Source organism: Hemiscyllium ocellatum, chromosome 12 (genome assembly GCF_020745735.1).
Source record: "Hemiscyllium ocellatum isolate sHemOce1 chromosome 12, sHemOce1.pat.X.cur, whole genome shotgun sequence".
In the NCBI taxonomy this organism is placed as follows: Eukaryota; Metazoa; Chordata; class Chondrichthyes; order Orectolobiformes; family Hemiscylliidae; genus Hemiscyllium; species Hemiscyllium ocellatum.
Genome location: NC_083412.1, coordinates 25219489 through 25245234, shown reverse-complemented (window position 1 = coordinate 25245234; position 25746 = coordinate 25219489). Strand labels below are relative to the sequence as shown.

The following is a 25746-nucleotide window of genomic DNA, read 5'->3' as shown; positions in this document are numbered from 1 at the left end:
TTCTGCTTAAAAATAACGTCATAAAGTAGGGACAAACCAAGTCTTGAAATTTACCTGGTTAAGTGGTGATAGAACAGGAAAGGGGATAATGCTATACTGTGCTGTGCTGTTTGGTTCTTGCCACTTGACCCCTTTTTATTAACCATCCTTTTCTAACAACAGGCTGACTTTACTTGGAACAGCATGTCTGGTCGGAGTGTTCGATTGAAGCCGGTCCCTATTCAAAGTCTGTCGGAGCTGGAGAGAGTACGGCTTCAGGAAGTGGCTTTTTATCGGCTACAGCAGGATTATGACTTGGGCTGCCAGGTTACAATTCCAAAAGGTAAGACCTAATTGTGAATAGCTTCTCAAAGATTGCTACTGCCTTGTTTTTACTTTTAATCTTTTCATGGGTTGTGACACCAGTTTCCCTTCCAGTTAATGTGAGTGTTAGAAATGTGGTTACATGTAATGATAGTGGGTCTTGTAAACTAGGGTTGTCAACCCCCTCAGGATTGCAAGGTTCTTAGGATTGAATACTAATCTCTGTTCATTGCTGTAAGCAATTTGCAAGAAAAATCATTGAGGTTTTAACTAAAAATTGAGCTTCTTTTACTTTTTCTTGAACTAATTTGTTTTACTTTTGAAAAATATTAGAAATAGGGGAAAAATCACAATGTGATTACAACCAAGAAAAATCCAATTTTATTTTATAAGAAAGAGGTTGTTTGCTTTTCAAGTAGACTGGGAATACAAAGGAACTCTTAACCTGTTAATCAGTCTGCAAATCTGAGTGGTCCACGCTAGTCTCCAAGGGAAAAGTGTGATGATGTAAAATCAGCAGCATTTTACACTGAATCTCTGTATATAGTTCATTGCCAAGTAATCCGAGACCTTATTCAAATGGATGCAATGAAGAAATGATGTCCTGCATACCAGGATAACAGGGGGAAAATCCTGTAGGGCATTCCAGTGTAATGGTTAATTAAAATGGAGAAGTTCCTCTGGATTTATTTTTCTTACTCATTCAGAGAGCACTGGCAAAATGAGCACTGTTGGCCATCTGTAATTGTTCTTGAAGTGAGTGGCTTTCTAGGCCATTTCAAAGGGCTGAGAATCAACCACATTGTTATAGGTCTGGATGATGCATGGAGGCCAGACCAGGTAAGAATAAGGGAGAATTCCTTCCCTCACTGGTGTTAGTGAACTAGATGGGTTTTCAGAACCTTTGACAGTAGGATCCACACTAGCCATTGAAAAGGTCCCAGAGGACTGGCAAGTAGCTAATGTTATTCTACTGTTCAAGAAGGGAAATAAGGATAATCTATGAAACTACAGACTGGTGAGTCTACATTGGTGGTTGGGAAGCTATTGGAGAGAATTCTGAGGGGTTGGATTTACAAGCATTTGGAAAGGCATGGCCTAATTAGGGACAGTCAGCATTGCTTTCTGTGGGGTAGGTCATATCTTACTAACTTGATTGAATTTTTGGAGGAAGCGACAAAGGTGATTGATGAGGGTAGAGCAGTGAATGTTGTCTATGTGGATATTAGCAAGGCTTTCAACAATGTTCCTCATGGCAGGCTCACCCAGAAGATTAAGAAGCATAGGATATATGGTGACGTGGCTGCGTGGATTCAGAATTAGTTTTCCATGGAAGGCAGAGGGTAGTGGTGAAAGGATGTTTTTCTGGCTTGAGGTCCATGAGTAGTGGTGTTCCACAGGGATCTCTGCTGTTTGTGAGAGACATTTTCATCCAAGTCATTTATATTTGGTTGGCTTAGTAAGTTTGCAGATGATACAAAGATCGGTGGAGTTGTGGATAGTATAGAAGATTGTCAAAGGATACAGCGGGATAAAGATCAGCTGCAGATATGGGCAGAGAATTGGCAGATGGAGTTTAATCGAGGTGAGTGTGTATTGCTGCACTTTGGGAGATCAAATGTTAAGGGAAAGTATACAGTTAATGGCAGGATCCTTAACAGCATTGATGCACAGAGGTATCTTAGGCTTTAAGTACACTACTCCTTGAAAGTGGCCACGCAAATAGATAGGGTAGTAAAGAAGGCATCTGGCATGCTTGCCTTTATTGGTTGGGCAATTAAGTACAAGAGTCGGGATGCCATATTACAGCTTTGAGACTTTTGTTAGGCCACACCTAGAGTATTGCATTGAATTCTGGTCGCCACATTACAGTAAGGATGTGGAGGCTTTGGAGAAGGTGAACCTCTTCTGCACCAGGACACTGCCTGTATTAGAGGGTATGAGCTCTAAGGAGAGGCTAGAAAAACTCGGGTTGTTTTCTATTGAGCAGTGGAGGCTAAGAGGAGATTTGATTGAAGTCTGTAAAGTTATGTCTGTAAAGCATAGACAGGGTTGATGGTCAGAATCATTTTCAGAGTTGAAATGCCTAAAATTAACTGCACACATTTAAGGTAAGAGGGAAAGTTTTCTACATGGAGAGTGTTTGAGTCTGAAATGCACTGTCAGAGGTGGTGATGGAGGTAGATACAAGGCAACTTAGTCTTTCCTACTATCTCTAGCCAAAGCGTGAGATAGCCATCACCTACATTAAACTCCATCCAGAAGGAAAGATCAATTAAATTGACAAATGAGCCTAGTACTGATCCAACTCATCCTTACATTGTGTAGCCAGTATGTTCATCATCACGTATTATTGTTTTGTCTTTTACTGAATTCTCCCCTCTGCGTCTGGAAATGGACTTGAATGCTTTTGTGGCTTGTAACGCAACTTATTTTGCCCTACTGATATGGTGATAACATACATGTTAGGAGTGGGTTATTCAACCTTTTTGAGGCTACACTGCTATTCAGTATAATTACGATGGATCTGATTACTGCACAACCCTGCCTGCCTAGTTAACCTTTCACACACCCCAGCCTTGCTTATCAGGGGTGTATCTACCTTTGCCTTAAAAAATTTGAGGATTCTGCTTCATTGCCCTTTTGTTTGAGGGAAGCATTCCAAAGACTCATGATCCACTGAGATAGAAAATTTCTCCTTATTTTGGACTTAAAGGGACGTATCCCCTTTTTTTTTTGAAACAGTGACACCCTAGTTTTAGATTTGTAAGATGAAACATTTTTCCCACACCTACCCTCTGGATTTTGTATTGTCAATAAAGTCATCTCTTAAAGTCCCTGGGGATTATTTCATTATCCTCATGACATATTGCTCTAAGCTTCTTGATGATTTGTCCAACCTTATGATAACTGTTGAGACCCTATAAAGTACTCCCACTATACTTTTCTACTCTTGCTTTTTAAGATCACCTATATTGATTCAACATCAACTTCCTCAGTTCTTTCTCAATATTGCCTTTATCTCATCTTTTTTATTATTAGAGCACTCACCTCCCTTTTTATATTTTGCCTTCCTTTCTTAAAGGTTTAGTTAATTATGTCTCTGTAGGTCAATCCATTTTCTCTATTCATGCCATTAATTCATCGATCTTGTTGCTAATATTCATTCTGATTTAACAGCTTTTTATTTGTTTTTCCCCCAATGTGGCCTTTGCCTGTAAATGTTGTATTATCAGTATTAGTCTTTATCCCTTCCTCATATGACCTGCTTAATTTTGTGCTATAGCTACTTAACCTTTTTGCTTTCACCCAAATTAGACTAAAGCTCGATTGACTGACTACCTTAATTATTGATTTGCCAGGGCAGTGTTCCCAGCCTGATTGTAAATGGAGTCCACACCAACAAAAGAGGTCCTCTTCCCTGCCTCTTCCGGTCACTGAGTAAAATGTTCCAAGGTGCTTTGCAGGAGTATAATGAAATGCCTTTCTCTTCAGGACTATCTAAGGTGGAGAGCTTACCGGCGGAATACCAGAGGTCAAGGCCTAGACAGCTTGAATGCACAGCTGTTCATGATTGGAACGGAATCCCAAACTAAGCTAGCCCCACTTGCCTGAGCTTGGCCCATATCCCTCCAAATATTCCTTATTCACATAAGGAGCTAAATGCCTTTTAAATATTGTAACTGTACCCACATCAACCAGTTGCTCTAGAAGTTCATTACACACAGAAACCAGTCGTTTTTTGGGAAAAAGGCACAAGGAGTTTTTTTTAAAATCTTTCTTCTGTCACCTTTTTAAAAAAATGCCCCTGGTCTTGAAATCACCCACTCTAGGAAAAAAGACACCTGCCATTCACTTTATCTATACTCCTTCTGATTTTGTAAACGTGTGTAATGTCACCCCTCAACCGCATAAACTCGTCTTAATCTATCCAGCCTCTCCTTATGTCTCAAATCCTCCATTCGTGGCAGCATCCTGGTAAATCTCTTCTGAACCCTCTTCGGCTTAATAATATCCTTCCTATATCAAGGCGACCAGAACTGGACACAGTACTCCACAAAAGGCCTCACCAGTGTCCTGTACAACCCCAACATAATGTCACAACTCCAATACTCAAAGGCATGAGCAACAATGGCAAGGGTGCTAAGTACTTCCATAATACCCTATCTGTATGTGATGCAAACTTCAAAGAATAAAGTCCCTGAGTTGCTAGGTCTGTGTTCTACAGCACCACTTTTAATTGTATAAGCCCTGCCCTTCCTTGTTGTACCAAAATGCAACACATCGCATTTATCCAAATTAAACTCCATTTGCCATTCTTCAGCCTATTGGCCCAAATCCTCGAGATTTCTTTGCATTCTTAGAAAACCTTTTTTCACTGTCCGCTATACCATCAATCTTGTGTCATCTGCAAACTTACTAACCATGCCTTCTATATTGTCATCTGAATCGTTTCTATAAATGACAACCGAATGTAGATCCAGTACTGATCACTGTGGAACACTGCTGGTTACAAGCCTCCAGTCTGAACAATGACCCTCCACCATCACACTCTGTCTCCTGCTGTTAAGCCAATTTTGTATCCAGTTGGCAACCTCACCTGAATTCCATGTTATGTAACTTTACTCATTAGTCTGCTGTCTAAAGTCCAATTAAATAATATGTACTGCTCTGCCCTCATCAATTTTTCTTGGTTACTTCCTCAAAAACTTCAAAGTTTGTGAGGCGTGATTTCCCTCGCGCAGAACCATGCTATGATGTAAACGAATATTACCTGATCCAGAGTTGATAATGTGGGAGGTGCTAAGCAAAGTCAAGGAACAATGCATCCAAATGGGAAATCAAAGCCACCACCATAGTTGCACTACATGAAAAGGAATTGTACGCTATGTGGCACTCCATATTTGCGAGGAGCTGGTTGAATGCCTGAAAATCAAATGAGTAATGTGATGTTAGTGTTCTTGAGAACTGCAGTGTATTTATTAAATTATTTTGAGGTGTGGTATAGTGCTGGGGAGGAAAGCTGTTAACTTCAAAGTTAATAAACATTTATCAATCAGGGAGTGATGTTTTAGCTGCTTCTTTCATGGGTTGGCATTTGTTGTGCATCCCTGATTGCTCTTGGACTGAGTGGCTTGCTTGGCCATTTCAGAGGGCTGGTAAGGGTCAACAATATTGCTATGGGTCTGAAGTCACATGCAGGCGAGACTGAATTAGGACAAACAGACTTCCTTCCCTAAAGTACTGTAGTAAAACGGCCCTCAATGACAGTTTCATAATCACCATTATGGAGACTGTGTGCATGTAAACTCCTGCTGGTGTCAAACCTAGAGGTAGCAATGGCATGTACATAGATCAGGTGGTGGTGTACATGAGTCCTGTCACCTTCCCACTTCTGCCAAGTTAAGTTCAGGACGGGAAGGCTTATGATTGATATTCCCACCATACTGTGTTTTTTTTTAAATTTCAAAAATATAATTTCATCATAAAATATTTTGATGATCTGTGCAATTGGTGGTGCCATTCGTAGGTGCACCTTGCATTTCTTTACATAGATCGGAATTAATCATTCATATATACAGGTCTGTACGTTTACCATCCATATATTTGGCTGAGGCTTCAGCGGAGCTCACTTACTGAGTGAGCCCCCTGTTCTTCTTTGGCAGGCAGACATTACATGGTGGTCTTTCCCCACTGCGCCTTGGCATTAACTGTCCCAAGTTTTCGCGCATCCCTCAACACTTAATCCTGGACCTTGGAATATGCCAGTCTGCAACACTCAGTCGAGGTTAGCTCCTTCAGCTGGAAGATCAACAGGTTTCGGACAGACCAAAGAATGTCTTTGACTGAGTTGATGATCCTCCAGGCACGGTTGATGTTTGTCTCTGTGTGCGTCCCGGGGAACAGACTGTAAAACATGGAGTCCCGCGTCACGTAGCTGCTCAGGACGAACCTCGACAAACACCATTACATTCCTCTCCAGACTTCCTTTGCGTAGGCACATTCCAGAAGGAGGTGTGTGATAGTTTTGTCCCCTCCACAGCTGCTTTGAGGGCAGCGTGCGGTGTGGCGGAGAGTCCGGGCGTGCATAAAGGATCTCTCAGGCAGAGCCCTTCTCACCACCAGCCAAGCCACATCTTGGTGCTTGTTGGAAAGTTCTGGTGATGAAGCATTCTGTCAAATGACTTTGACAGTCTGTCCAGGTGACCGCTCAACAGGATCCGCCCTCTCCTTTTCCCAAAGGGTCTCAAGGACACTACGTGCTGACCATTTCCTGATGGACTTGTGATCAAAGGTGTTTTTTTTTCATCAATTTCTCCACGAAGGACAGCTGATACGGAACGGTCCAAGTACTCGGAGCGTTCCGTGGCAGTGAGGCCAGACCCATCCTTCGCAACACCGGGGACAGTTAGAACCTCAGTATGTAGTGACACTTGGTGTTTGCGTACCGGGGATCCATGCACAGCTTGATGCAGCCACACACAAAGGTGGCCATCAGGGTGCGGGTGGCATTGGGCGTGGTTTTTCTCCCGTTGCCCAGATCTTTATACATGGCGTCCCTTTGGAGATGGTCCATCTTTGATCTCCATATAAAATGGAAGATGGCCCGGGTGACTGCAATGGCACAGGTTCTGGGAATAGGCCAGGCCTGTGCAACATATAACAGCACTGACAGTGCCTCACACCTGATGACCAGGTTTTTTCCCATGATGGAGAGCGACCGCAGCTTCCATCTGTCCAGTTTCTGCCTCATTTTCCTGATATGCTCCTCCCAAGACTTGGCGCATGCCCAGCCCCTCCGAATCAAATATCCAGCACCTTCAGGTGGTCAGTCCTGACAGTGAAGGGGATGGAAGGTTGGTCGGCCCAGTTCCCAAAGCGCATGGCCTCGCTCTTGCCTCGGTTTACCTTGGCCCCCCGAGGCCCTTTCGAACTGGTCACATATGCACGTGAGCCTGTGCACGGACAGCGGATCCGAGCAGAAAACTGCGACATCATCCATGTACGTGGAGACCTTAACGTGCAGGCCCCCGCTGCCAGGAATAGTCACCCCTCTCAGACTCGCATCCTTCCTGATCGACTCGGCAAACGGCTCTATGCAGCACACAAACAAGGCAGGAGAGAGAGGACAGCCCTGCCTGACTCTAGATCTGACTGGGAAGCTATCTGCTTCCTACCCATTGAATGAGACTGCATTGACAATGTTGGTGTAGAGCAGTCTGATCCAATTGTAGATTCCCTCCCCAAAGCCCATTTTGGAGAGAACATCTCTCCTATACCTGTGTGATATCCTGTCAAAGGTTTTCTCCTGGTCCTGGCTGATGAGGCAGGTGTCCAACCCTCTGTCCTGCACGTAGGTGATTGTATCCCTGAGGAGTGCGAGACTGTCAGTGATCTTTCTGCCCGATACAGCACAGGTTTGGTCAGGATGGACGTCGATGCCAGAGCAGACCTGACCTGTTTGACGATGACCTTTGACAAGATTTTGTAATCCGCATTCAGTAGTGAGATTGGTCTCCAATTTCTGATTTCTTCCCTCTCCCCCTTCCGCTTGTAGGTGAGGGTGATGATTACCTTTCCTCATGGATTCACTCATGGCACCTGCCCGAAGCATACTGACATACACCTCCAGCAGGTCCTGGCCAATTAAGTCCCACAGAGCAGAATAGAGCTCGACCGGTAAGCTGACGCTTCTGGGAGTTTTATTCTTTTCGAAGGACTCGAGGGCCTTGGTCAGCTCATCCAGAGATAGCGGCTGGTCCAGCCTCTCCCGTGTTCTGTCATCTAAGACCTCCGTGATAGTGGACAGGAATGACTGGGAGGCTGCGCTGTCGGTTGACTTCGTGTCATACAGACTGGCATAGAAGGATTTGCTAATCCTCATGATATTCCCACCACACTATTATTGATACTTTTAAGTGGTGAATTATTGACCAGTTTTTTTCTTTTTAACTGTGCTCACCCTGCTGCCATTGCAGATGGGCCTGTCACCTTTTGGTGTGCATGACAGCTGAAACCATGAGGATGGCTCATCGCCTCTGGGAAAGCATCTTCAGGAAGAGGGGGAAACCACTGGAAGTCATCTCCCTTGCTCTTGCTAGAGAGCCTCCTTCCCCTCACCCACACTTTTCTTGGGGCTAGAGTAGATGTTCTTTCTCCAGTGGCCACATCTTCCCCAGTGGTAGTGCAGAGCCTGTGATTCATGAGCAGTTGTCAGGCATTGAGATTTCTGCTCCCCCAGGTCCTCGATTCCAAGGGAAGGCCCACCACTGGCTTTGCCCTGGCCTGAATGTTTCGGCTGGTCATGTCTATAAAGAGATAAGGCATGTCCCTCACTGACCATCCAGCTGGTATTTGAGATATCACCCACGAACTCCCCCCCCCCCCCCCCCCCCCCCCCATACAAAAAAACTCCATAAGATTCCAGCCTACCTTTTCAATTCTAGATTTTGTGTGTATTTGAATTCCACCAGCTGCCAAGGTGAAATTTGAGCCTATGCCCTCAAAGTGTTAGACTGAACTTCTGGATAATGAGTTCAGCGACATTACTGCTATGTCACTATCTTCCTCTGGAATGCACATCCACAGTTTAATGATGTGTGGAGTTTTTAAAATATTTGTTTGAGGGATATGACTGCTTATGGCGAGGCCAGCAATTATTGCACATCACGAATTGTCCAGAAGATAATCACACACATTATTGGGCATCTGTGCAATCACAAGTAGGTCAAACCATATAAGGAGATTTCCTTCCTCATAGGATATGTGAGCAATCAACAGTGGCTACGTGGTCACAATTTCTTAGTCCACATTTTTGAATTCAAATTTCACCATCTGCCGTGGTTAGATTCATCCCATTTCCCCAGAAAATAAGCCAGAGGATCAGTACTCGGCTGATATTACCACTAAACCACTGCCTCCCCCAGTATCATTATCACAGTCAATACAGTGTCATGCGGAATGTTCGAATACAGACTTGGTAAAAGCTTATTCAGTCTACCTAGTTCACCTTTTTGTCAGCAGTCCTAGAGATGTACAGCATAGAAACAGACCCTTCGGTCCAACTCGTTCATGCCTACCAGATATCTCAACCCAATCTAGTCCCACCTGCCAGCACCCGGCCCATATCCCTCCAAACCCTTCCTATTCGTATACCCGTCCAAAAGTCTCTTAAATGTTGCAATTGTACCAGCCTACACCACATCATCTGGCAGCTCATTCCATACACCTACCACCCACTGCATGAAAAAGTTGCCCCCAAGGTCTCTTTTATATCTTTCCCCTCTCACCCGAAGACTATGCCCTCTAGTTCTGGACTTCCCGACCCCAGGGAAGAGACTTTGTCTATTTATCCTATCCATGCCCCTCATAATTTTGTAAACCTCTATAAGGTCTCCCCTCAGCCTCCGATGCTCCATGGAAAACAGCCCCAGCCTGTTCAGCCTCTCCCTTTTGCTCAAATCCTCTAACCCTGGCAACATTCTTGTAAATCTTTTCTGAACCCTTTCAAGTTTCACAACTTCTTTCCGATAGGAAGGAGACCAGAATTGCACGCAATATTCCAACAGGGGCCTAACCAATGTCCTGTACAGCCGCAACATGACCTCCCAACTCCTGTAATCAGTACTTTGACCAATAAAGGAAAGCATACCAAACGCCGCCTTCACTATCCTATCTACCTGCGACTCCGTTTTCAAGGGGCTATGAACCTGCACTTCAGGGTCTGTTTGTTCAGCAACGCTCCCTAGGACCTTACCATAAAGTGTATAAGTCCTGCTAAGATTTGCTTTCCCAAAATGCAGCACCTCGCATTTATCTGAATTAAACTCCACATGTCACTTCTCAGCCCATTGGCCCATCTGGTCAAGCTCCTGTTCTAATCTGAGGTAACCCTCTTCACTGTCCACTACACCTCCAATTTTGGTGTCATCTGTAAACTTACTAACTGTACCTCTTATGCTCACATCCAAATAATTTATGTAAATAACAAAAAGTAGAGGGCCCAGCACTCATCCTTGTCGTGCTCCACTGGTCACAGGCCTCCAGTTTGAAAAACAACCCTCCACCACCATCCTCGGTCTTCTACCTTTGAGCCAGTTCTGTATCCAAATGACTCATTCTCCCTGTATTCCATGAGATCTAACCTTGCTAATCAGTTTTCCATGGGGAACCTTTTTGATCGCCTTACTGAAGTCCATATAGATCACATCTACTGCTCTGCTCTCATCAATCTTTGTTATTTCTTCAAAAAACTCAATCAAGTTTGTAAGACATGAATTCCCACACACAAAGCCATGTTGACTATCCTGAATCAGTCCTTGTCTTTCCAAATACATGTACATCCTCTCCCTCAGGATTCCCTCCAACAACTTGTCCACCAAAAAGTTGAAGTTCTGAATTGGAAAAAGGCCAATTTTGACGGTATTAGGCAAGAACTTTTGAAAACTGACTGGGGGCAGATGTTGGCAGGTAAAAGGATGGCTGGAAAATGGGAAGCCTTCAGAAATGAGTTAACAAGAATCCAGAGACAGTATATTCCTGTCAGGGTGAAAGGGAAGGCTGGTAGGTATAGGGAATGCTGGATGAGTAAAGAAATTGAGGGTTTGGTTAAGAAAAAGAAGGAAGCATGTGTCAGGTATAGACAGGATAGCTCGAGTGAATCCTTAGACTATAAAGAAGTAGGAGTATACTTAAGAGGGAAATCAGGAGGGCAAAACGGGGACATGAGATAGCTTTGGCAAATAGAATTAAGGAGAATCCAAAGGGTTTTTACGAATATATTAAGGACAAAAGGGTAACTGGGGAGAGAATAGGACCCCTCAAAGATCAGCAAGGCAGCCTTTGTGTGGAGTCACAGAAAATGGGGGAGATACTAAATGAATATTTTTCATTAGTATTTACTGTGGAAAAGGATATGGAAGATATAGACTGTAGGGAAATAGATGGTGACACCTTGCAAAATGTCCATATTACAGAGGAGGAAGTGCTGGATGTCTTGAAACGGTTAAAGGTGGATAAATCCCCAGGACCTGATCAGGTGTACCCGACAACTCTGGGAAGCTAGAAAAGCGATTGCTGAGCCTTTTGTTGAGATATTTGTATCATCGATAATCACAGGTGAGGTGCCGGAAGACTGGAGGTTGGCAAACGTGGTGCCATTGTTTAAGAAGGGTGGTAAAGACAAGCCAGGGAACTATAGACCAGTGAGCCTGACCTCAGTGGTGGGCAAGTTGTTGGAGTGAATCCTGAGGGACATGATGTAGTGTGGAATTGAAAAATATCGATTTTTGTCCTATTTCATGGCCAACCCAAGTAATGGTTAACTTAGAACCTGTTCTATGGTAGTAGTCAATTCCTTTCTTTTTACTTTCCTGAATATTGTAATGTTCATCTCACTGATGTGTCAGTTCATTCCATAAATTGATATGTTCAAGCAGAATGAGATTGTTCTTCACCTTCCCCACTCTTCCTGCAATTGTTCTCCCATTGCCTTTTCTCTCCTTCCTAAAGGTGATGATTAATGTGAAACAATTTCAATGGATCTGGAAATATTCCAACATACTGCTTGAGCAGGCCATTCCACAGAGTGCAGATAATGAATGTGGGCAGGTGGTTAAGTGGTGAATATCATGGCCAGAGAAACAGTGTCCTTGCTCAATATCTGTACGCACAGTCCAGTCGGAATAAATTGGCCCAGTGTCAATCCAAACACCATTGGGGCAATATCAGGTTTAGCTACATCAGCAACAGTTGGAGTTCAACTGGTTTAGCCATAGTGTTGTCTTGTTGACATTTTGTAATCATTCATACAGCACAGTAGGCCATTCAGCTCATCATTGCTGTGCTGACTACTTTTTGGCAGAACTATCCAATTAAGTCTAATTTCCCCAGTTTATCTTGTACGTCATCGATCAGCTTTCTGAAATAACTCCCGAGAGGCTGATATTTTGCCACCAAGACAACCTTTATTTACACATGGAGAGTCCTTGACACTGATCCAACTTCCTTAGAGCAGCTTTCGAATTGAACAGAACCTTGGACACTCTGTTTATATCGTCAGGCAGGGCTCCCTGATTGGGGCTGTTAAATTGGTCCAATCAGGGAGCTCCTAGAATCCCTGCGTTGTGGCAATAGGCCATTTGGCCCACCAAATCCACACCGACTTTCCAAACAGCATCCCACCCAGACCCATTCCCCCTATCCTATCCCTGCATTTCCCATGGCTAATGCACCTAACCCACGCATCCCTGAATACTGGACAATTTAGCATGGCCAATCTATCTAACTTAACACATCTTTGGACTGTGGGAGGAAACAAGAGCACCCGGAGGAAATCCATACAGACACTTGGTGAATGTGCAAACTCTCACAGACAGTTGTCGTGGGGTGGAATCGAATCCGGGTCCATGGCGCTGTGAGGCAGCAGTGCTAACCACTGAGCCACCATTTTCTGAGGTCCACCTTGCTGTCCTTGTGACAGCCACTACACATTCCTTTTTCAGTTCTCTTTTAACAAGTATTATTGGATTCACTTTTTCAGGCATTGTGTGCGCCAAATCATAAATTGCTGAGTAATATAGAATTCTCCTTTTCTTCCCTCTGGTCCTTTTTCAGACATATTTAAATTTGTGACCTTGGATATTAACTGTTCACCAGTGTAATGATTCCAGACCAGGCCACCAAATTTACGTTACAATCTGGCTCAGGGCTAGTAACTTTTTTCAAAGGAGATATTGCAGGGGACTTAGGAGAATAAGGCCACAAGAATTTGAACAAACAACAATAAACTTTACAAGTTAGAACAGTAATACAATCTACAATACATGTACAATTTACTCAAACACCCAGAATTAACATAGTAAATCAGATAATTGAACACTTCACAGTGCACATCAAATACACGATCAGGATTTTCAACAATTCGTTTCAGTTCTTAATAACATGGTGGGTTATCAAATTTCATTAAACGTCACAAGGGATCATAATTTTGTTTTGCTGATCTAACCTTGAAATTTTCAGGAGCTGCTCCATTAGGAGTTGCATCAGTGAGTGCTCCTCCCATCTTATCTCCTTTTCTTGGTGTAGACTCCCCTGTATTCTGAAACCGCACTCCAATATTTACTCATAGATATCCTCCAGCTTGTCAATGACAGCTTGCTTCACTGACCCCATCCTGCACCAGGATGTGTTCCCATGTTCTAATCCTGCTCAGATGCCTCAAGCAAATACTGCTTTTTAAGCTATTCACCCTCCACCCACTCGACTGCACTGAACTATCATTGTTTGCAAGCTTCTTCCAAACCGCACTCAGCCTCCACTAATACAGAGTCCGTGACCTTCTCACATTATGGACTCCCCAGGACTGTTTCTGAGTCCTAATTCAGCAATTAGCTACCTACTAATTCCTGGAACACCTTTTGAGTTCCAACTGTACAGAGCCATGCAATCACTTTTGACTCTTCCTTGAGTTTCCTACACAATGTCTAATTAGCTGTCTTTCCAAGTATCTGCAGTACTCCTAAGATGGAGTTGCTGTCACCTTCTCCAACTAACTATAACCTTTGAATTCCTCTTCACTGAATTCCAACTGTACTGAGTGACCTAATGCAAATCTTGCAATATGCCCTCCCTGTATTGTATGGCAGAACGGAATGCTCTTAACATTTGTGAAACGGTTAAGTGCAGCACCCCTGGAATCAAGTCTATGAAGGTTACATTCTCCCAGTATGTTAGAAATGCACTTCATCACAACCTTTTCCAATTTATCCTATCAAAGTCCGTCAACCTTTTGGAAGCTTGAGTGAACCATTTTATTGAGGAAAGACTGATCACTGCTGACACTGCTGCGGCAATCTCCAGAATGGTAAAAATGAGAATTGCATTTATAATAGACGTTGTAATAGATTAGGTAAAAACAATGACTGCAGATGCTGGAAACCAGATTCTGGATCAGTGGTGCTGGAAGAGCACAGCAGTCCAAGCAGCATCCAACGAGCAGCGAAATCAACGTTTCGGGCAAAAGCCCTTCATCAGGAATACAGGCAGTGAGCCTGAAAGCGTGGAGAGATAAGCTAGGGGAGGGTGGGGGTGGGGAGAGAGTAGCATAGAGTACAATGGGTGAGTAGGGGAGGAAATGAAGGTGATAGGTCAGGGAGGAGAGGGTGGAGTGGATAGGTGGAAAAGGAGCTAGGCAGGTCGGACAAGTCATGGGGACAGTGCTGAGCTGGAAATTTGAAACTAGGATGAGGTGGGAGAAGGGGAAGTGAGGAAGCTGTTGAAGTCCACATTGATGCCCTGGGGTTGAAGTGTTCCGAGGTGGAAGATGAGGCATTCTTCCTCCAGGTGTCTGGTGGTGAGGGAGCGACGGTGAAGGAGGCCCAGAACCTCCATGTCATCGGCAGAGTGGGAGGGGAAGTTGAAATGTTGAGCCACGGGGCGGTGCGGGTGTCTCGGAGATGTTCCCTAAAGCGCTCTGCTAGGATACGCCCAGTCTCCCCAATGTAGAGGAGACTGCATCTGGAGCAACGGATACAATAAATGATATTAGTGGATGTGCAGGTAAAACTTTAATGGATGTGGAAGGCTCCTTTAGGGCCTTGGATAGAGGTGAGGGAGGAGGTGTGGGCACAGGTTTTACAGTTCCTGTGGTGGCAGGGGAAAGTGCCAGGATGGGAGGGTGGGTCGTAGGGGGGGCGTGGACCTGACTAGGTAGTCATGGAGGGAATGGTCTTTGCAGAAGGTAGAAAGGGGTGGGGAGGGAAATATATCCCTAGTGGTGGGGTCTTTTTGGAGGTGGCGGAAATGTCGGCGGATTATGACATCACACAGAATCCAGTGAATTTATACTGCAAATGTGTGCTGGGAGGATCAGCAAATAATAATTAAGTGCAGATTAGTGTTTTGTGACTTTTTAAAATCAGAATTTTTGAAAATTTTGCTTTTTTGCCCTTATTTTTCTTGAAGCTAGTTTTTAAAAAATTGCTTAAAATAGTTGAATTTAATACCTTCAATCTAAATCGTCCTGTACCTGCCATGAGCTGCCATGTCGTGAGACACTACTGACACATTGTTAGCTGCAATGATGAGCCAGCTTTGTCTGTGAACGCACTGTAGCTACGATTTAATAATGTTGTATGATACCACAATTTTGTATCTTCAAACTCTCTTTTACTGGAGAACAGCCTGACATTATTGAGGGACTTGCAGACAGATTAACAGTCTGACAGCTCACCAAGTGAATGTTTTTTTGATGGCATTAACCATCTCTACAGTAGCCACTGGGATGTTTTAATCCAATGTAAGGAGTGCTTTTTTAAACATACCAACTATCAAGTGATGAAGGGACCATGCACACACCCACGTCCATGAAATGTGGGTAATCCCAATGGATGCTATCTGAGAATTCTGAGCCAGAGATTGCTGGAACAGTCTGGAATGGGCTTTGAATCCAACATCTCTGGACTCCAACTCTGCCACTGCAGCAAATTAAAAGGCCATCTTTGCACATAAATGTTTCCAAAGAATAGGGAAAATTAACCTTGTGCTGTCAGGGCTTGACCATCACTTCAGTAATTTTGAATGTCATTATGGGACATGCTTTTGTGTAGTTCAGTTTTATTTTTTTACCCCTGCAAGACAGGTGATTGGATGTTGTCAAAGCCATGTCTCACTGCACTTCTATTTCAATTATCTATTTTCACGTGACAAGAGGTTAACCTGCAGTTAGTCTGAATTTTGGATTTTGTCAATGCTCTGCATTTAGTGTGCGTGCGTTGTCTGACTTGCTATTAACCAAGCATCAGAATAGGACAGAAACAGGATTAGGCATTTCAGACCCCTTCAAGTGCAGTTAGAGAGTAATTTACATTGAACTACACATCACATGATGCAAACATCTTGGGGCAAAAGCAAAAATCAATGTGTGCCTGTGGCTTACAATAATTACTTGCATTTACATATGGCCTTATAAATAGTCAGAACTCTGATTTTAAATCTAACACTTCAAGATCTCTATGAACTTTAAGTGGCAATTGTCTTTACCTTTCTGTAAGAAAAGGCACCCCAACCTTTTAAATGTCTGTGAACACATTTGATGACATGTACTTATTATTTTTTTCAGACAGTAGGTAGTAACTTTTCTCTTTTGCTATATAAACTGTGGAATTAGATCCTTCATCTTGATCTAGTTAACTCAACCTTTCATGAAGTGTGATAGCTGTATGGCTTAAAAAAAAGCGAAAAAACATGTTCCAACTGACTGAAGGGGAGGTGGCAGGAGTTAAAATATAAGAGCCCAACACTGCTTCTCATTTGGTTGTAATACCAGCAACTGTATAGACCAGAACTTCCTGTCCTCCTGTTGAATTGAATATGACTGTTACGTCATCAGTGAAAATTAGATTGTGGAATGATTCTGTTTTAATGTTTCTTTCCTGCTGTGTTGTATTAGGAGGGTAATTCTCCACATTCCACATTACACACACGCCAGTCAGACAGCATCTGAGGAACAGGAAAGTCAATGGTTCAGGCCGAAACGTTAAATTTCCTACTCCTTGAATGCTGTCTGGCTGCTGTGCTCTTCCAGCTTCATGTCTGTTGACTCTTATCTTCCGGCATCTGCAGTCCTTTCTGTCTCCTTATACACAAGCTGAGAGTGTGCATCATTCATTAATTCTGTTTATTTTAATGCAGTTTGTTATTTAATAAGTCACATGAACAAAATAGACCATTAAACTCATGACCGCCATCTCAGTGGTGATGTAAAAAAGAAAAGGCTTGCATTTCTATAGTAATAGTTCTCAAGATGTCCTAAAGGCTTTGAAGTACTTTTGTGGAATGTAGTTGCTGTTAGAGTGTGCACGACAGCGAAAATGACCATCACTGCCAATTTAATGGTTTGGTTAAGCAATGAGCAGGTGCCTGGAGGACTCTCATGTTGTTCTCTTATATGGTACCATGGAATATTTAACACTTCACTCAGAAGGCCAGCAATGCCTTGGTTTAACATCCTATCTGAAATGCAGCACCTCCAATGTCAAAGTTCCTGTTGTACTCCATTGCAGAGATGCCTAGATATGTGCATTATTTCTGACCTGTTCTTTACTTCTGTTCATATAACAAAGCTCTCTGGTGAAGAAACAGTATTGGAAAGTTTTTCATGTGCTAGTGACCTGCTGCGACTTTTCTTGATATTATTGATTTCCTTAAAGATGGTTTAAATTTGAGCTTGGAAAATCAGTCTTCTCAACTTTTCAAAAAAGCAATTTATATAAAGTAGCTTAATTGCCACAGTCTTGAAACAAGAAAGTATGCTGTTACCACTCTGCTCACAACTTATAACCTCAAACCTTGCATGTTTTATTTGAAGTAAGCACTTGAATGATCCAGGTCAAGCAGTTTTACAATTGTATGCCCATATCAATCTTTTCTTACCATCGCACAAACAGAGAGTTGCTATCAGGTATGCAAAGGCTCTGAACTCATTCTGTTTTATTAGCAAGGTGTTTCAGCAGTATCTGCAGATCACAACTCAAATGTAAATGAAGACTAAGACCCAGTTTGAGTTTCTGTTGGGCTTAACTGCTCTATAGGGGTTTATTTCCTGAAATGAGTTCACTGCAGCAAGCTGACCTCAAGCCAACAAATTGATTAAACTAGGAGAAAGTGTGGTCTGCAGATGCTGGGAAGTCAGAGTCAAAAGGTTATGGTGCCGGAAAAGCACAGCAGGTCAGGCAGTATCCGAGGAGAAGGAGAATCGACATTTCAGGCACAAGCCCTTCATCACATTACTGATGAAGGACTTGTACCCAAAACATTGACTCTCCTGCTCTTTGGATGCTGCCTGACTTGCTGTGCTTTTCCTGCGTCACACTTATCAAAATTGATTTTGACTAACTCAACTTTAAAACCAGTGCATTTTGATATATTCCACAATTGTAAAGGTGGTGTGCATGGTTCTAATCACTGAGGATAGCTGCAGGACTCTAATAAGAACAAAGAACAGGACAGCCTAGGAACAGGCCCTTTGGCCTACCTAGACTGTGCTGACACATGCCTTTCTAAATCGAAACCCTTTTGCCTCTATGCTATCTGTGTTTTCCTATTCCCTGCCTATTCATGTAACTGAAAGATATGTTGCTGGAAAAGCGCAGCAGGTCAGGCAGCATCAAAGGAGCAGGAGAATCAACATTTCGGGCATAAGCCCTTTTTTAGGAATGCCCGAAACGTCGATTTTCCTGTTCCTTTGATGCTACCTACCTGCTGCGCTTTTCCAGCAACACATTTTTCAGCTCCGATCTCCAGCATCTGCCGTCCTCACTTTCTCCTATTCATGTCACTGTCAAGATGCCTCTTTAAACATTGCTGTTGTACTTGCCTCCTCCACTACCTTTTGGCAGTGCATTCCAAGCATGTACTAACCTCTGTGAAACGCTTGCCTTTCACATCTCCTATAAACTCCCCCCACCCCCACCCCCTTTCACCTTAAACCTATGCCCCCAATAACATTTCTACCCTGGAAAAAAAGACATTGACGATCCATTCGATCCATACCTCTAATAATATTGTAGACTGTATCAAGTCGCCCTTCATCCTTTCATGTTCAAGTGAAAACAAACTGAATTTGTCTGTTCTCTTGTCATAGCTATTACTTTCCAAACCAGGTGACATCCTAGTAAACATTCTCTGTACCATCTCCAAAGTCTCAACATCCAACCACCAGAGCTGTGCATAATATTCCAAATGTGGCCTAACTAAAGGAGAAAGTGAGGACTGCAGATGCTGGAGATCAGAGCTGAAAATGTGTTGCTGGAAAAGCACAGCAGGTCAGGCAGCATCCAAGGAGCAGGAGAATCGACATTTCAGGCATGAGCCCTTCTTCAGCCCTTCTTCTTTTCTCATTCCTGAAGAAGGGCTCGTGGCCTAACTAAAGTTCTATACAATTGTAACATGTTTGCCAATTTTTATACACTATGCCTGTCTGAAGGTAAACATGCTAAGTGATGCCTTAACCACCTTAGCCACTTGTGTTTTCACTTACAGCCAACTGTGGACTTGTATGTCTTGACCTCTTTGAATGTTGATATAATTTAAGGGTTCTGCCTTTTACTGTATACTTTCCTCCTGATTTAGAACTCCAAAAAGATGTCACCTCTCATTTGTCTGGATTCAACTCCATCTGTTATTTCTCTGCCAAGTATCTAGTCTATCTACATATATCCTGTTGTATGCTCTGGCAATCCTCCTCACTATCCACAGCCCGCAATCTGTGTTGTCCACAAACTTAATAATCAGACTACCTACATTCTGCTCCAAATCTCTGTCTCTGTGTCTGTCTGTCTGTCTCTCTCTGTCTATCTCTCGCGCTCTGTGTGTGTGTGTGTGTCTGTGTCTGTGTCTCTCTCTCTCTCTCTCCGTGTCTCTCTCTTCCTCTGTGTATGTGTGTGTGTGTCTCTCTCTCTCTCTGTCTATCTCTCTCTGTCTATCTCTCATGCTCTCTGTCTATCTGTGTGTCTCTGTCTCTCTCTCTTTCTCTCTTTAAAAAAACAACCAGGGATCCCAATGCTGATGCAAGAGAATCTCCAGTTTGAAAAACACCCTTCCACCATTACTCTGTCTTCTGTGACTAAGCCAGTTCTCTATCCAACTTACCAGCTCATTGCAATTCCCATGTGACTTTACATTTGGTGTTGGCATGCTATGAGGGACCTTGGCAAAAACCTTTCTCAAGTATAGACATCTACCACCCTGCCCTCATCAATCATCTTTGTCATTTCTTCAAACAACTCAATCAAGTTTGTGAAACACCATCTTCCCCACACAACTTGGTGCCGGTGTTGGGACTGGGTTGGGCAAAGTTAAAAATCACACAACACCAGGCTATAGTCCAACAGGTTTATTTGAAAGGACTAGCTTTTGGAGCGCTGCTCCTTGGTCAACCTCCACAACCACATGATGAACGAGCAGCGCTTCGAAAACTAGTGCTTCCACGTAACCTGGTGTTGTGTGATTTTTAACTTCATCCGCACAGTCATGTTGCCTATTCCCAGTAAGTCCATATTTTTTCCAAATGTTCCAAATAAGCTTGAAGTATATTTTGTAAACTTCTGGAAAGCCTTGGTTTTGGAGTGTAATGATTCTTTCAACAGATGGGATAGAGTAGGGCTGCTGTAAATTTAAGGAAGATATTTAGAGCTTTTTTTAAAACCTCAACAAATTGCCCCGAGCTGTTTTAAACTATCCTGCATGGGATTGAGGGAAAATGATTCACATTTACTTTTAAACTGATGATGGATTCAACTCAGACATTCCACTCTGAGATTTTTTTTCCACAAAAGTATGGTTATCAAATTATTAGCTGAAAATTTATTTTGCAATGAGGCAGTTTAGGTGTTTTTTTCCCCTCTTTTCTGTTTAATGTTTGTACCAGCCTTTGGCTGAACAATACTCAGACTATGATAATCCTCCTGGATGATTTGTTGTTCAGAACTTTGATAGCGAGTTGGATTGATTTGCTTCTGATTTATTGTTTGTCCTGATGGCCAACCACAGTTTGGAAATGGAATAAGAAAAGCATTATGAATCTGCTTTTTTTTTCGTTGTTCCTGGATCAGATGTGCAGACTCGGGGGAAAAATCAGTCTTTAGAAATGACCATCAAATTTGATTTTTTTTTTCCCTTTCCTCTAGAGAGGATTGGAAGTTGAGCCAGTTGACCTGGTAGCTTGGTTCCCAAGTCAGGCTGGACAGAGAGCCCATCTTGGGACTCTAGTCCTGTAGTTAGTTTCAAAATAAAGGTTAAAACGTTTGCTCCTGGTTATTCCTCCTTGGTCTCCATGCCATCTCTCCACCCCACAGCCCGTCATAACCCAGGCCCATTTAGTCATTGCTTACAGTCCTCCTATTCCTGTTCTAACTCTAGGCCAACTCATTCTACCTCCCCTCCAACTCACTACCCTTTGCCCTTCTCTATCTATGCCAATGCTCCTACTATTTATCATTGGCGCATTTCACAAGGCATCTTGGCTTTGATTGTCACTATTAACAAATGCCACATTTTTCAATGATACAAAACTATGTAATACATTGGAATTGCTCCAACATATTCCTTGTGTAAACAAAAATTTCTTGACCCCAAAGAGCATAACCCCTCAAGTTAACAAACTGTTTGTCCATTCACTAAATAGCTGGATCTGTTCATCAATAGGCAGCATGTTGTGAAAGTGAAAGTTTGGGAATTCAGTCATTTAGCACAAATTTGGTCAGGATTTTTTACGTCAACATAGTTAGCACTATTTTAACTCCACATTTTCCTGGTATCTTTACTAGTCTCAATGAGTTCATGCACTTTTTAATGGACAAGCACATCATTTCACAATCCCAAAGTGTGCCTTATCTCATCAAAGGTGCCCAGGGGCTAGCTCTAAAGGAGTACAAAAGGGGAGCACTGTAAAAGTCTTCTCACCTCACGTGGCGTCGCTTGCCCATTCTAATGCTCTCTGCCCATCTTCTATGGTCTCTTGTACTACTGTGCCAACTTAATATCAGCTTTTCACCTTCAGCTACCATGCTAACTTAACCATCCAAAATACCCATGCACATACTAGAAAATATAGTTCTATTACTTACATTTCTATATTGCAGACTACTCTATTGAGAAAAGTATTTGTATTCATAAGTACGCGTTTTAAAATCGCTGATACATATTGATAATTCCAAAGTATTCATGTCCCTTTTCTTTCACAGATGACCTGCTCCACAGTTAACAGTTCCAAAGGATCCCTTACCCCTTCCCATCTTCCTCATACTCTCTCTACCCTACTAGCCTCTCAGAACTGTTATTTCGGATTTAAGTGGTCCTGCATGCTCCCTCACTGCATCATACCATTGGCATCTATGTCTTTGTTGTAAGAGCTTTGTGTTTTTGAAATTCTGTAAATAAAGAAAGCTCTGTTTACTGCTTGCATTTCATTGAGAGTAATACAGAGGTATTGAAGGTACCTGTTCTGAATTATTTCTATATTATTGCTAAGTAGTACTTCATTGTGTGAAATCCAGTATGAGCCAGAAAGAGTAATTATGATGACTTAAGTATTTACAGTAGAAATGGAAAATGGTTTACATATGTTGCACATCACTCTGGATCTATGACTATGATGATAATATCTTCATGATTGTTGATGAATTACATCCAGACAATACAGGTTGATGGTTTTTGCATAACTGTAAAGTTTACTTGTTGGGGCAGTAGATTCCCATGCAGAGGACAGCATTGATGTCAGATTGACAGAAGGACTGGTCTTTTCTGTTTTATTTTGGTTTGGACTGTCTTTGTTTCAACAAGCTAGATATATCATATTTCAAGATTTATCAAGCCATTGTTAATTGGCTTTTGTTCTTTGTAGAATTTTGAAGTACACCAGATATTAATGAACATCTGAGGCAACTATGGTAGAAAATGATTTGAGTTTTCAGGAAACTGCAATTGTGAACACAATTATTACTGTTGCCCTATATACCTTTTAAATTTGTTGACTGTTTGTTTATTGTTAAATTTTCACCATAACCTCAAATGAATCCTTCCAAGAGCATGACTGGTTTAAACAATGCGTGAATCATCATATTTTTGTCAATCCATCATCTGCTGTGGTGCTTCCAAAATAGTTCACTTTAAATGGCACATCTATCCATGTTAATACAGGGTAGTACGTCGGGTTTTGCGGCGAATGTATCCCCTTTGACCATCTTCGGACTTCTCTGAGAGGTTAAAATTCCTTTCAGCAACAATCTGAAGACATAAAGTTCCATTTCAGTTGTTGGCAATAAAGGAACAATCATCAGTCAGGAAGAGCCCATTTTCCTGATCTTGTGCTGGACTGGAAAAAGTCATTGGGTTTCTTCCACTTTCCATGCTTAGCTTGCTTTCACACACCCATCTCTGACTCATCTCTTCTCTTAACTTCTCCATCACACTTTCTAGAAATAGAATACTGACTAATATCCCATTGGAAAGAAAGCATAATTCATGTCTTGATTGCAGTGACCCTTATTCATTAGCTTTGCTTTCTGTCCACAGATGTTGCAGGATGTACTGAGTTTCTCCACCAATTTGTTTTTGTTTCAGATTTCCTGCCTCCACATTTTTGTTTTATTTCACTACAAGCCCTTTGACTTCCATGGTTACCTTCACTATACCTCCTCTCATCCTGCTTCCCATGAGGACTCTTTTCATTCTCCTGAATTCTCCATCTCACTGCGCCTTACAAATTATTCCACCTTGAGACTGTGCCAAATTTGTTAGGTCTTGCTTTTTTCTCAACTAAGGATTCGACCTCCACGTTGGTTGATAGGACCCTTGACTCTGTGTCTGCCTTGTTGTTCACTCTACTTTTCTCGTTCCTTCACTCTCCTTCCCGGCATAATGAGAAGGTTTCCTCACCCTTCACCCCCACTGGTCCATATAAGTTGCTTCATCCTTTGCCATTTCTATCATGTCATATGAGAGGTTATCACCAAAAGCATCTTCCATTTCCTTTTCAGCATTTGGAAGGACTATTCACTTCATGGCACCCTTGACTACTTTTTTTCATCACTTAGTCACTGAGATGTACAGTACAGAAATAGACCCTTCGATCCAACTTGTCTGCAACAACCAGACATCCCACTCTGACCTAGTCCCATTTGGCATAAATCCCCCTTAAACCTTTCCTATTCATATACCTATCAAGATGCCTTTTAAATGTTATAATTCAATCCACCCTCTACCACTTCCTCTGCCACCCTCTGTGTGAAAAAGTTGCTCCTCACGTCCTTTTTAAATCTTTCACTTCTCACCTTAAACCTATGCCCTCTAGTTTTGGATTCCTCTATCCTGGGGAAAAAAAACTTTGTTATTCAACTTATTCATATCCCTCATGATTTTATAAACCTCTTCGGTCTCCCCTCAGCCTCCAGCGCTGTAGAGGAAAATAGCCCCAGCCTATTCAACCTCTCCATATAGCTCAAATCCCCCAGTCCTGGCAACACCTTGTAAATCTTTTCTGCATCCCCTCAAATTTAACAACATCCTTCCTGTAAAAGGTGATTAGAAAATTGTTCACAGTATTATAAAATTGACCTCACTAATGCCATGTACAGCCACAGCATGATACTTTAGCTCCAATACTCAATGTCCTAATTAATGCAGGCAAGCGTGCCAAATGCCACCTTCGCCACCTTGTCTATGTGTGACTCCACTTTCAAGGTACTGTACACTTGCATCCTAGATTTCTTTGTTCGATAATATTCACCAGCGCCCTGTTGTAAACTGTATAAGTCCTGCGCTGGTCTGGATTACCAAAATGCACACTTCCCCTTATCTAAATTAAACTGCATCTCCCACTCCTTGGCCCATTGGCCCTTCTGATTGAGGTCACGTTGTACTCTGAGGTAACCACCTTAACTGTCTGTTACACTACCTATTTTGGTGTCATCTGCAAACTCACTAACTATACCTTCTATATTCATGTCCAAATCATTTGTGTAAATGATTAAACAGTGGACCCAACACTGATCCTTATGGCACAGGCACCGAGTCTGAAAAGTAACTCTCCACCACCATCCTTTGTCTTCTACCTTTAAGCCAATTTTGTAAGGAATTGACTAGCTCTCCATGGATTCTGGACTGGTTATGCTAACCAGTGAACCTTGTGGAATCTTGAATGCTTTGTTGAAATCTATATAAACAACATCTTCAGCTCTGCCTTTATCAATCTTAGTACCACTTCAAAAAACTCATTCAAGTTAGTAAGACACGACTTCCCATGTTGACTATCCCTAATCAGTCCTTACCTTTCTAAATACACGTACATCCTGTCCCTCAGAATCTCCTTCAATAATTTATCCCCCACCACTGACGTAAGGCTCACTCATCTATAGGTCCCTGGCTTTTCCTGACCACCTTTCCTAAATAATGGCATCACATTAGCCCACTTCCACTCTTCTGGCACTTCACCTGTGACTGTGAATGAAATTGATGTCTCAGCAAAGGGACACAGCAATCTCTTCCCTTGCTTCCCACAAAGGTCTGGGACTTGTTCCTCCTCCCTTCCTTGAGCACCTCTGAATGCATTTGGCATTCAATCTCCCTTGTGCTATTTGAGACATTTCCTTTCCTTCCTCCTCTACTCCTTCCACTGCCTCTGCATGCCTAAAATCTATTGCATCTTTCTTTGCAATGAAAGATCATTGATACGAAACTGTTCTTCTCTGCAGCTCCAGCATTTTCTTTTTTCTTTTTATTTTACATAATCGATGCAAGATATAATTTCTTATCCAGTATTAACTGTGCGCATAAAGAAACCGAAGGAAGAGAAGCTGCTTTTTGTCTCCAGGATTTGTGATTTAATGCTCATACTTAACTGAAAGCATATCACCATTTGTGGTATAATTTCCATAGCATTGTGGT

At 42.5% G+C, this 25746-nt stretch overlaps 1 protein-coding gene across 7 annotated transcripts in view; it reads left to right on the top strand.

Moving 5' to 3' along the window:
• Positions 1 to 25746, top strand: part of LOC132820986 (rho GTPase-activating protein 6) — a 535965-nt gene that overhangs the window by 393548 nt on the left and 116671 nt on the right. For all 7 annotated transcript variants that reach the window (XM_060833423.1, XM_060833429.1, XM_060833424.1 and 4 more), the window contains exon 2: positions 163 to 322. In XM_060833423.1, the coding sequence (XP_060689406.1) occupies positions 163 to 322 (160 nt within the window). The remainder of the gene's footprint in view (positions 1 to 162; positions 323 to 25746) is intronic.